General features: G+C 35.8%; 1 protein-coding gene across 9 annotated transcripts in view; it reads right to left on the bottom strand.

The window, feature by feature from the left end:
- The window catches only part of vps50 (VPS50 EARP/GARPII complex subunit), a 135,959-nt gene that overhangs the window by 119,995 nt on the left and 1,965 nt on the right, over positions 1–13,999 (bottom strand). For all 9 annotated transcript variants that reach the window (XM_051872198.1, XM_051872200.1, XM_051872199.1 and 6 more), the window contains exons 3-4: positions 7,433–7,555; positions 5,434–5,505 (exon numbers count right to left, since the gene is read on the bottom strand). In XM_051872198.1, the coding sequence (XP_051728158.1) occupies positions 5,434–5,505; positions 7,433–7,555 (195 nt within the window). The remainder of the gene's footprint in view (positions 1–5,433; positions 5,506–7,432; positions 7,556–13,999) is intronic.

Raw genomic sequence — 13,999 nt, 5'->3', positions numbered from 1 at the left:
AAAAAGTCTAATATTTCAAATATAAAAAAATAAATAAATAAAAAAAAAAAAATGTAAATAAGAAATGAATAATTATATTAAAAAAAAGTCTATTTTGGTTTCGGTTTTCGGCCAAGTGAATCCAGAAATTTTAATTTCGGCCCAAAATTTACATTTCGATGCATCTCTATAAATTTCATAATATGGAAGAAAAAAAGTCGTACAGGTCAGGGTGATTATAGCTAACTAAAAGTAAAACCATAAAAAAGTTCTTACTTGAAATAAAATAAATGTTAACTGAAATAAAATATATTTAAAAAAAACTTCTAACAAAAATTTATAAAAAAATTTTTATATACATATACTAAAATAACACTGATACAGGTTTAAAAGGAACCTATGATGCCCTTTTTCAAAGTGTTGATTTTGTTTTTGGGGTCTACTATAACATGTTTTCATGCTTGAATGTTTAAAAAACACATTATTGTTCACATATTTGACATTGTTGCAGCTCCTCTCTTCCCGGTCTGTCAGTAACGCTCTGTTTAGTTCCTGTCTCTATGAAGCCCCTCCTTTCGAAAAGCACAATGTGCTCTGATTGTTCGGCCAAACCAGTGTGTTGCGATTGGTCAACCGCTTCGAGCCTGTTTATGAAATGTCACACCCCCTTTTTTGCATTTACCATGGATTATTTAAATGAGAAATACTATGACGTGTTCATTCCCGGAAGAAAACTCAAGACTACAATGGAGGCGTTTCAGGGGGTTCATAAACAGTGCGCACTGATATAGAGATGATACTCCCTTTGGAGTGACTTTATTCTTTGTATTTTTGCAGATCTTTTTCATGCTCAAACAGCAACATTACATACTAAAAGTTGAAAATGTAAAAAAAAGCATAATAGGTCCTCTTTAAAACAACATGATTGTGAATAAATGATGACAGAATTGTCATTTTTGGGTGATCCTTTTATTAAAATCACAAGCGCTTAAAATGGAAAGATACAGTGTTATTAACACCAAGCGAACCTGTAATTTACTTATGGAATAAGTGAAGGCATTTTCACACTGTGAAAATATGACCAAAGGAGACCTCAACTCAGGAGGATGGAACATGATTTTCACAAAGCTCATTGCTCCACCTATTGGTCATTCATTTCTGTTAAAGACCCCACAGGACGGATCGACGCCAGAATGAGAAAACAAGCTGTGAGGAGCCATCCGGTGTGCTATTACCAAAAACTAAAAGACAGAGACTCTGAAAACAGGTGGCCAACACACTCTGTCTGACATCGATAGGCCGAACACGATGACAACCGGCAAAGCTGTCTGTCAGCGAGGCACAAGACTCTCTCTGTATGCCTTCCGGCAGCCAACTGTGAGTGATTCCTGCATGGGTAATAACTCTAATTAGAAATCTATTAACCAGTGCTTGCACCAGAGCAGTAAACAGCCCGCAATTTTCTCTACCGCTGGTTCTACAAATCCAAATTACAGCAGGGCGGACCTGCGTTACAATTTAGACTTACTTACAATTCTATCTTATTTTCTAATTATGACAATCTATCTTACAAGGACACAAAATTCATTATTAATATTGTTCATTTTAGCTAATGACTACAAGCAAAGACTTCCCCCAGTCATCTAATCAGTTAAAACAGCATTACATTAAATTAGGACTGGAAAGAAAAACTCTATTAGACAGAAGAAGAGTGAACACAAAGGCCAACAGTAAACAAGATATCTGTTGGGCCTGGTCAATACAGCTTTATTCATATTACAAGTGAATCGATTGACATTCATTGCCAGATTTAACAGACAATGAAAGGCTAATTTAAAAGCATGCTTTTAAGAATTAATCACTTGAATGCTTTTGTGCCCTAAGGTAAAATGGGGGTAGACTTGTGCAACGTTAAAAAACAGATCTCAGTTCGTAAGTCATTCAAAGATTAAATTCCAGAAGAGTGTAAAAATTGTTGCTTTCAAAATATCTCACTCAAACTTTATCCTAGTGTTGTCAAAAGTACCGACTTCAATACCAAATAAATACTGAAATTTTAAAAATGTGACGCTTTGAGTGCTGTTGAGTTTATTTGTAAACACCTCTGATTGGCCATTGCGTTCATGCGCTCAACAGATATCTATGACTGGCTACAACGATCAACGCACGGGAGCTTTTGAAAGCACACGGAAGTGTTTGAACTTGAGAGCGTTTTGAAAGCGGGAGCGTTTGAAAGCAGGCGTCTATCAGCGGACCGGTCCACCTGCTTTCAAATGCTCCTGTGTGTATCTGTCTAAGCACTTGGTGAAGAGCGTCATTGATGTCTATTTACAACATGTTTTTGAAGCATTGATTATTGTAGCCAATTACAAATATATCTGAGGAACACATGAACACAATGGCCAATCAGAGGTGTTTTACTCAAAGTGTCACATTTTTTAAATTTCAGTACCGACTTGGTACCAAAGTCGGTACTTTTGAAAACACTACTTCATCCTTGCCACAATCAATAGTGTGATTGTGGGGTGGCACTTTGGAAACAATCAATCTAAATTGCAATTTTTTCCCCCAAAATATTTTCATTAAATATCTTAATGTTCAGGAAGGGGGAAACTAAATTTCAAAAGTTTGGCATCAGTAAGATTTTTTTTTATGTTTTTGAAAAAAAGTATTTTATGCTCACCAAGGCTGCATTTATTTGATCAAAAATACAGTAAAAATAGTAATAGTAATATTGTGAAATAATTTTACAATTTAAAATAGCTGTTTGCTATGTGAATATATTTTAAAATGTAATTGATGCAAAGCTGAATTTTCAGCATCATTACTCCAGTCTTCAGTGTCACATGATCCTTCAGAAATCATTCTAAGATGCTGATTTGCTGCTCAAGAAACATTTCTTATTATTATCAATGTTGAAAACAGTTCTGCTTAATATTTTTATGGAAACTGTCAGGATTCTTTGATAAATAGAGAGTTCAAAAGAACAGCATTTATTTGAAATAGAAATCTTTTGTAACATTGTAAAATACATTTACCGTCAAAATATTTAGGGGGAAAATGGCAATTTTTTAGACAGGATAGTACAGTACAGTTCTCTGAACACATGTCCTTTAAGAAGAAAGTTTTGATTTAACCTTCTCTTTTGTTGCCTCCATTTGTATCATTTTAATGACTAATAAAGAATAATAAAGAATAATAAAGAATGAGTTGGTGTGCCTAAATCTTGGGAAAAGACTAAAATCCCCCTGCTGAGAATGTTATCAGCACTGAAAACTTCTTCATGCCTCCAAAAAAAGAGAGAAAACGTAAAAGACAGTCTTATTCTGAAACACACTTGCACCGCAGACAAGCAATTAGCTCAGTGATGAGTTCCTGCCAAAGAAGTGTCAGAGCTGCATGTTAGCAGAAGAATAGGCTGCCACCTCCAATAGACCAGATGGATTTCTCTCCCACTGACCAATCAAATCCACAATAACCTACATCCAGAGACACATTCCAGAGAAAACCATCTGCAAAATCATTTTAGATAAGCTGAGGGAGAAAGCACATCATTACTGTCAATAAGGCCACATACTCTTATGTAAATGACACTGGAGGAGCTGTTTTAATCATGAATAAAATACCATGCTATGTGAGCATGAAGTAATGGCATTCAGCGGGAAGTTCGCTTCACACAGAGCTCATCCTCTGATGCCTGCAGCTGTCTGTCATGACCCGGGATCAGCGTTCGGGGACAGGGCCCCTGTGGTGACCTCGGGGCCGCTGCATTGCCAGCGAACGGTCTACTCGTGGCAGGCCACAACGCATAGCGTCAGACTGAATCATCGGGTACCCCCAAGGATCCCGAGGGCCGCATCTTTCACCCTGCACTATGCCGATAGGACAGCTATGCGTAAGCAAGCATCTTAAGCATGAAACAACAAAGACAGAGGGTGACATTCCTCTTTAAAAATTTGTTTCTAAGGCTGCAGTGAACCACGGATCACCCCGGATCAAGACAGAACGTACTCACGCGTTCACAAGCACGCTACATCATGCACTGGGATGGGTAAACACACTAATCAAACTGACGTTTGCAGCAGGATGATATATGAGTTCTGAAATGGGTCAAAATATGGGATTAATAATAATTAATAATAATAATTAACTTCGGAAACAATCCTTTTAAATTGTATTTTTCCCAAAAAATATTTTCATTAAATATCTAAATGTTCAGAAAAAAACTACAGCTTAAAAGTTAGGGGTTGCTAAAATGTTTTAATGTTTTTGAAAGAAGCTTATGCTCACCAAGGCTGCTTGTATTTGATCAAAAATACAGTAAATATTATAGTAATATTGTGAATTATTATTACAATTTTAAATAACTTTTTTCTGTTTTTATAGATTTTAAAATATTATTTTTAATTATTTTATTTATATATTTATATTTATTATATTTATATTCTTATATTTTTAAATATTTATTCCTGTGATTGCAAAGCTGAATTTTCAGCAGCCATTACTCCAGTATAAGCAATATGGGATTAATAATTCCCTTGGTCATGGAAAACATTAAAAATCCAAGTCATTATTTTTTAACCTAACGTTTAAAAAAAATTATATGAAACAACTTAATATTGTTACAATATATTATTATTATTATTATTATTATTATTATCATCATCATTTATTACATTTATATTTTATTATTATTATTATTTGCCAAGTGCCTGAAAATTCCCTTACTGCTTTCATATAGCATACAATTTCTAAGACATTTACAGTAATTTATTTATTTTTCTAAAGTTAAGTACAATGTCTAATGTGAAAAAAAATCCTGAAAGTAATTAAATATATATATTTAAAAAAATTTTTTTATAAAATTCATCCCTTCGTGTCACTGGTGTTTTCAATATTAAAAACTAGAACTCTAACATGGTTTATGTGTTTGAAAAGTATTTCCCAAGTCAAAACTCAGAGGAAAAGGAGGCTGTTCAGACATGCACATGGTGATTTCCCCACCACATTGAAAAAGTTATTAATTTATCTTCAAAATGAATTTCATTATTATATTTTTTAAAAATAAAAAATGTGTTAAAATTTTTATTAAAACGTATTTAAATGTATTAATTTTAGTCTGATCAGTTGGAAAAAAAAAAACTTAAGAATTTATCAGACAAAATAAAATAAAGTTATAAAATGAATATTGTCCAATTAACTTTTGTTTCTTAATAATGTCAATATATACTTGCAATCAACTTTTATGAGAGGAAACTAAACTGAACTCAATTCAAAACTTCAAATCAAGTCACAAAGTCAAGAATTTTTATTTATCTATGACCCAGAGATAAAACTGTATCAGTTATAATGCAGAATAAGCAGTGATATACAGTATGTCACAAAATGGGCGCTGCAAACAGCCTCCGAGAGAGCGGACTGTTTTTCAAAGATCTCTTTGAATGCAATACTTACAGCCGCTTGTTGTCTCTTCAGCTTATCTCTGTACTCCTCAAGCTCCAGAAGGTTCAGATCCGGAGGGAGTTTCTGTTGGGCAAGCATACACAAATAGAGAAAGATCTGAGATTTAAGAATGTCTTTTATTCTGATGGTATTATATGTAAATTCTTGAGTTTGAACACGGTGGCAGATATCACTCGCACAGACGCAGGCAAATCATCCCCAGTTCTTAACAGCTCAATAAACAACAGCAGCTGAACAGCTCAAACAAACTTTTACTTTGATTAAAAAGCTGATGCAGCCCAACTTTATTATAGAGGAATAAACAAATAACATCTAATGCCCCATCCGTAAACAGAGAAACAACAAAAACCCAAAAGTTTGGACTCAAATGAGAGTAGTTCCTTTCCTCTTGGCTATAATTCTCACTCCGTGCAGCTTTTGAAATGCACCACCAAATCTAATGAGATTTCACATTCGTAGTATGTGAATAATCCATCAATTGGGTTTGGCTGTAAACTGCACAAAAACCCCTGGCTGTCTGCATGGACCCTGCGCCCTGATGCTCAGAGAGGTGAGATGCACAGTTTCTTGGTTACTAGAGAACATACACTGTACAGTGGACAGCAGGGCTGGGGTATCCAATTCACTGATGCATTGAAATTTTTTCTCAATTTATAATCAGAATTTTAAAGGGTTAGTTCACCCAAAAATTTAAATTGTGTCATTAATTACTCACCCTCATGTCGTTCCACACCCGTAAGACTTCGTTCATCTTCGGAACACAAATTAAGATATTTTTGATAAAATCCGTTGGCTCAGTGAGGCCTGCATCACCAGCAATAACACTCCCTTTTTCAATGCCCAGAAAGCTACTAAAAGCATATTTAACAGTTCATGTGAGTACAGTGGTTCAACCTTAATATTATAAAGTGACAAGAATACTTTTTGTGCACCAAAAATAACAAAATAGCGACTTTATTCAACAATATCTAGTAATGGACGATTTCAAAACACTGCTGAAGCTTCATGAAGCTTCGAAGCTTAACGAATCATTGGTTCAGAGGGCCAAAATACCATGATTTCAGTAAACGAGGCTTCGTTACGTCATAAGTGTTTTGAAACTTCAATAGTTCACGTGATATGCGCTCTGGCAGTTTGATATGCGCTCCGAACCACTGATTCGAAAAACAAATGATTTGTTAAGCTTTGAAGCTTCATGAAGCAAAGTTTTGAAATCGGCCATCACTAGATATTGTTGAATAAAGTCACTATTTTGTTATTTTTGGCACACAAAAAGTATTCTATTCGCTTTATAATATTAAGGTTGAACCACTATAGTCACATGAACTGTTAAATATGTTTTTAGTAGCTTTCTGGACATTGAAACGACATGAGGGTGAGTAATTAATGACAGAATTTTCATTTTCAGGTGAACTAACCCTTTAAATTATTTTGATTTGAAAAAGCATATGCAATACAAAACATTATGGATACAGGAAAAGCTATCCAATGTTCAATGTTCTCAAAAAAAATCCTCCAGGCCCTATAAAATCTTTGGTTTCCCAGCATATATGTGTTTTGTGTGCATATGTATGTATGTATGTATGTATGTATATATATATATATATATGGACATTTTCACTTAGGGGTGTACTCACTTTTGTGGCCAGCGGTTTAGACATTAATGACTGTGTGTTGAGTTATTTTGAGGGGACAGCAAATTTACACTGTTATACAAGCTGTACACTCACTACTTTACATTGTAGCAAAGTGTCATTTCTTCAGTGCTGTCACATGAAAAGATATAATAAAATATTTACAAAAATGTGAGGGGTGTACTCACTTCTGTGAGATACTGTACATATACATATATATATATACATATATATATATATATATATATTAAAATTCTCTTCATGCTACCTCTATATTTTAAAAATGCAAACATCTTACAGATTCCGTAAGTGGTATGTAGACATGAAAACATTATGACTTTCTCTCATATACACACCTCAAGCTCGAATTGCACCATGTCAAAGGAGTCACTGGAGAAGTACACTTCCTCTATGCTGTCAATGATTTCCTGTTCTGCCAGTGGATCGGTGGGCTGCTCCCTCAGTTCCCTCAGCTCTTCCTGTGTGGAGAGAAAGAGAAATGAGAATGAGTATTGGCAGGGAAATCTCACTGCTTCTGGGACACCATCGTGGGGAGGCTTGCCTTGCACCTAAAAACGGGGTCTGAACATTGATTATTTCTCACGTCTGACTTATAGCCAAGCTGAGTGCAAAGATTAAGTGATCTTAGCACCGATCCCTGAGGAACACCCTTCATGAACCTTAATGAGGATCAGCACAGGAACATCAATTTCACTCAAAACAGCTTGAAGAAACAAAGTCGTCCTCTTTTCTTTGAAGAGAGATGCTGAGAGACTCATTACGCATGATTCACAAGACGTGATGCAATGTGGTTAAAACAGCTCTGCGACCAGGACTGAGATAAACTTACTGAGCCATACTGACTTACAAGAGCAGATGCTGAGGCAACGTTTAAAAACCCTTTAATTACAGCCGTCAGCCAAATTCACAGAAAGCGATCCACATCAATAAACCACTTATTCATGTTTGAAACTACTGAAAGAACCCAGAGTTGGACACTTTGGTAATATATGAAGGATCTTCCTATAAAGACTGCAATTTGATGTCATTGAGACAGAAGCTGAGGAATGATTTGGCCTGAAAGCCTTTAATCTCCTCAAAGACACACGATGCAGAGTGTACGCGGTGCACGCTGATGTAGGCAGCGCTGTGAGGGAGCGTGGGTGAACTCACTGAGGGACGGCATCAGCATCCGCAGGGGGTGGGGCAGTATGAGTCACTCTCCACTGGTACACGCACAGCAAGAACAAAAGACAAAATCCTTGGGCTCACTGGTTACCATTAGGGCTTAAAAGACACCTTGAAATCAAAACTGGACTTTTGCAACTTTTAGTCTAAGTCTATTAGGTCATCTGTAGGTTAACAAAATTAACTTTCAGCAGAGGATCATTTAATTAGGGGAACTTTTCTGTCCTTTACAGTAATTTTTAAGAAATTTTTATTCCTATTTAAAGATATTGGTTGAATTTAAAAGGATATATCATAATAGCAAGTTTAAACACTTGCATTTTATCCTCTTAATCACTTTTTCCTCATTTTAATAGTGTTAAATAGTGAATTGGGTTATCATTTTTTTTATTTTGGACTTGTCCTACACCCAGATGGTTTACCTTGCCCTGAATTGTATATTTTAACATAACCTTCCACTGACCTAATAAAAATGGACCCTCCATTTTACTGTGGGTCAAATTTTATTAAAGTTAATTAAATAGACTAAAAATAAGTTGAAATTCAAATAGCTACTCCATCAATAAAAAAAACTAAATTAAAATAACTAAAATATTAGTAACAGCTGTTGTAGTTAATACAATAATTATTTATTTTTTGAGTAACACAATGAGTAAAAAGAAATTTAGGACACATCTACAGCAAAGTCTGTCTCGTTTAGCATTATTTTTTTTATTTTTTTTTGGCTCTTAAAAGGTATAGTTCACCTAAAAATGAAAATTACCCTATGATTTCCTCACCCATATGACTATCTTCTTTCAGACAAACACAGAGATATATTAAACAATGTCCTAGCTCTTTCAAGCTTTATAATGGCAGTGCATAGAGGATGATATTTTGGAGCCCAAAAAAGTGCAACCATCCATCATAAAAGATATCCACACGGCTTCGGGAGGGTTACTTGTGTAAGAAAAATATCCATATTTAAAACTTTAAAAGCTAAAATAACTAGCTTCCGGCAGACATTCATAGACGTCAACTTGCGCCAAAAAGAGTAATCCCTGACGCGACGTGGGAGTAGCGTAAGCTTTGACGCCTCTCGCCTTCTCTTATATCAAAATCCTCCGACATTTCCGTTTAAAAATTCTTGTTTTAGACATCTAATTCCTGACTGTTTTTTTGTTTTGCTCTCTCCTCTGCGCTTCCGTGTTCATCAATACATCAAGCGTCGGGTCAGAGTTCACTCTTTCGCCATAAATCGATGCGTATGGCCGTCTGCCGGAAGCTAGATATTTTAGTTTTTAAAGTTTTAAATATGGATATTTTTCTTACACAAATGCATTGCTTCACTTCAGAAGGCCTTTATTAACCCCACAGAGCTGTGAGGTTATCTTTTATGACGGATGGATGCCCCTTTTTGGGCTTCAAATCTCATCTATTTACTGCCATTATCAAGCTTGAAAGAGCCAAGACATTATTTAATATAACTCTGATTGTGTACGTCTGAAAGAAGAAAGTCATATACGATGGCTTGAGGGTGAGTAAATCATGGGGTAATTTTCATTTTTGGGTGAACTAACCTAAACTGTGTACATCTTTAAGCTACTATACAGTTTAGTATAGAATACTAACAAACCATTTGTTTCAGTACTACAGGTGTTTAAGAAAGTGCTGTAATGTTTGTGTTTTAGTAGAAAAGAACAGCCTTTTTCCCCCAAGGAAATACATTTATATATTCTTAGTGTGTGTTTGACTGGGGCATGTGAATACGTATCCTGGGGAAAAAAAAAAAAAAAAAAAATCAGGAAAACATCCAATCTGTGGGAGAGATCATTCCCGGGGGGGGGTGAAGAACAGTGCATGTGAGGGGCTAAATCTTAGAAAACGTCATGTTTCTGGGGCAAATCTGATTCATTGATTTACTAAAAACTATTAAAAGCTGCATAACATCCTGAAAGGCTAAAGGTGAAAGACCATAATTGGTTCTAAAAATATGGTTTCACAGACGTAGGTCTAACTTTTTTTAAATGGGTCTTTCTATAAAACCGAACTGTGTTTTTCTTTACTAAAAACCAAAGATATGCAAGAGCAGCTCTCTATTATATTTCACATACATTTATCATTCTCATTACTATTAATTTATATTTTAATTCAGTCTGTGGGGTCTTTTTTTTAAAACATAAAATCAGCATAAATAATAATACAACCAAAAGGTGAAAACTACTCCAATTTCTTGCAACACTGTAGTTTAAGTTTGTGCTTTTTATTAAACTTTCTTCTTCTTATTATTATTATTATTCCATTCATTGTTTATTAGCCAGAAGAAACAGCACTGCATTTAAAATACGAAGAACAAAAGTTTTGTGTTTGTTGTTTGTCGATCTTCTATTTCATGTGTTACGAATTTGCAGGTCAGAGTTCACCAAACTTTGGATTGGAACTCAGTGAAATGCGAAACTTCTTCATATGAGCTTGCGTAAGAACATAAGTCAATGGAACGAAAAGTGAGGTGTCCCTTTACTCAGCTCAAAAAAAGTAAAGGGACAAATTAGGTGGGAATGAAGTCCACGATCCGATCGGATGAGACTGAAAACATCAATCAGTTTCCATCCAAACGGTCACTTGAAATATAAAACAAAACCTCTGCCACACTAATTAAAATGGTCGCCAAGCCTTTGTTCAATTATGTTTCCATCCCATGTAGACTGACAATGTTTACCAAAATTAACACCTCTCGTCCTTTTATTCCCTGCACACAGACGGAGACGAACGCGAGTCTATTTGCACATAAAAGTGTGACAGCAATCAAAGCTTAGGATGAGTTATTGAATGACGCTGATCAAACGCAGGTGAGAGTGTGATTTAGAGGCGTATTAAAAATAACAATAAGCATTCGTTCACGTGGACCGAGATGAGAGGGAAGAGACGTACAGCTGCTGTGAGATGTGAGCGAATCCGACTAATTTGTCAGAACACTCCTTACCTGCTCCAGTTTTATTTGTGACAGCTTTACAAATATAAGACTCTGTTAAATATAATGATAAATTCTTTTAGGCTGCAATATGCAGGATATGGGGGGGAAAGAAAGGGAAAGAAAGTTGCTGATTATGAATTTGTATGTGGGTTTTAACCTGTAAAAGCACACCCACGCTTGAGAATGAATCATCTTATGAATTATTATTTCACATATTACAATTTATTCTTCATAATTTGTTGAAGGTGATGACGACATTAGACTAATGACGTAAATAAACTGCATAAATGTCCATTAATTTTCACAGCAATTCATCAAGAGGCATTCAAGACTGCTTGATGTCTTATGTGATTACAGTGCCATCTAGAGGACACTGGAGATTGCGCAAGAGAAATGGGTCATTTCAATGGTTCTGGTCACGCAAGACATCCCAAAGCACATTTTACTATATTTAATATTCATCTTGTTATGTTGGCACAAGTAAAAATTGCAAAAGTACTTCAGTGTAAACCACAAAGTCATACAGGGGAAATGACAGAGCATTTGTCAGGCACACAAGCCCCAAAATGAACACTCACCAAAAGCTAAATGAGAATACAAGATGGCCTTTTGTCGAAAAAAAATAAGATATAGGCCCAGTTAGCCAGACACATTTTTAGGAATCACAAAACAACACATGGTTTAAAATCACAATATAAAAGTGACGGTAACACTTTATGGTCTCATTTGTTTGCATTAGTTAGCACCATAGACTGTAAAAAAAATTATGGACGTAGTGTCCATGACATCCATGAGTGTCCATTGAAAAACAAAAAACAGTACTTTTTGTCCACAAAAGCGTTAAATCCATGAAATATTGATATATTATCCATTGTTTGCATCACATTTCTTCTGATTGATCTGCTCTCCACCATCGTTCTTCAAGAAATAATGCAACCTGAGCAGCGTTTATGTTGTAAAACTGTATATGATTGTATATATATCTCACAAACAAATGAGCCCGCGTCCAAAGTATAATTTTTCAAAATGCAGCAGTTTTAGTTATAATATCCAAGCAGTTCAGTGGCTGGAATTAGCTGAGGTGACGGCTCACAGACAGCAGCCGCAATCTACCTGTCACTCAAGTGACCACACCCTTAATTGTGCAGAACTTTAAGGCTTAATATAATTTAAACGGATGAATTATAAAAAAAAAAATTCACCCCCCTCAGAGCTGTCATGAAGGGCAAAATTAGCTGTATGGACCAAAACCACAATTTGATCCAGGCTGTTAACATGTTTTTTTTCTGCTGTAAAGTTGGTCATTTTAACATTGGACTCAGTGAGATTCTGCTCTCTTTTAGAGCCTGTCCCTAGCGGCCAGTCGATGAATCGCAGTTTAAGTCACTTCCGTATTGGCTTCAAGACAAACTGGGGGAGGTTGCCGCTTGGTTAGCACACGTTCTGGAAAGTGAAGCCAGCGATCATATTATTATAGGGAGATAAGAGGGTCTGTATCTCTTACCATTGGACAAAGCGTAACGGCTAACTTAATCACGTGCGGCACCTCTCAGCTTAATCGTGTCGCCGTTCAAAACTCCTCCCTGCGTACCGCCTGTACCGCCTGTTAGCGTTAGCCATTACGCTTTTTTGGCTAAAGGTAGCAGGCTTGCCTTCCAGTGGCTTTGGTGAAGCCAAAGCATTTTGATCGCCCCCTGGTGGCTGGCTGCAGTATAGGTCATAAACTCCGCCCTCTCCACGTAATCGCATGGGATGCGAGGCAAACTAAAAAATTTAATTATGCTTCAAATAATTGTTTTCCGAAGATGGCTTCTGTCATTTTAGGTAGTTATTATCACGTTGACATATGTTAAAGTGTTCATTTTTCCAATAAGTTTGCAGACTTTGACTTGAAATGGCGTCGTCAGCGCAATATGTCAGCAGTTATTTCTAGGATATTTTGGCTTCATTTTTATAGTGGAAGGAAGTGCAGACACGTTGTCCGTCTTTTTTCTTTTTTTTTTTTTTTAAACAGTCTATTGTTTTAACAGACTAGAACAAATCAAACAGATATGGTCTACTAACTAACTAACTAACTAACGAAATAAATAAAAAAATACTGAAGAAAATCCTTCTTTGTTGGGTCCTGAACTGTATAAAAATAATAAGATGGAAATATCTTGTTTCCTCATTAAAACAAACTGTTAAAAAGCAGCATGCTGCCCTAGAACTTCCACTTTCAAGACCAACTTTCAAAGTCTGTTTTTTCCACCACACACAATCCTCATCAATGGCACAGAAGGCTATTTTAGAGGGCTAATCCATCACTTTCCTCTAAGCTATGGACAGACCATTTGTTTCAATGATCAAACACATTCTCACTGCCTCAGTTGTTTCAGAAACATTTCAAAAGTGCTGAAACAAAGCCCACCAGGGATCCAGGCCAGATGGTTCTGAAAATCCTTTTCTGAAGTACATGTAAAATAACATAAAAAGATACAGAATAAGAACAAACTTTCTGTGCTGGTGGGAATGAGTCTGTTTGATATGGATTATGTAGTCAATAACCAGGGATTAATATAAAAGTAAAAAGTGTCAGCAAAAACTATGAGCTGTGGTCGAGAGTGCTAAAAATCACCTAAGAAAAAGAAACCCACAGCCAGAACATCTGAAAGGGGCAGATCGCAGAGCGGTCCAGATCATTTAATGGACCTGTGAGGTAGTGTTAAAACCAGTGCACTGGACCATGACCAATTTACATTATCTCAATGAATGAAGGTCATAATACAACTCAGTGCACTAA

The sequence above is a fragment of the Ctenopharyngodon idella genome, chromosome 19 (assembly GCF_019924925.1).
Source record: "Ctenopharyngodon idella isolate HZGC_01 chromosome 19, HZGC01, whole genome shotgun sequence".
NCBI classification, from domain to species: Eukaryota; Metazoa; Chordata; class Actinopteri; order Cypriniformes; family Xenocyprididae; genus Ctenopharyngodon; species Ctenopharyngodon idella.
Note: the sequence above shows the minus strand (reverse complement) of the source record. Positions and strands in the feature narration are given on the sequence as shown.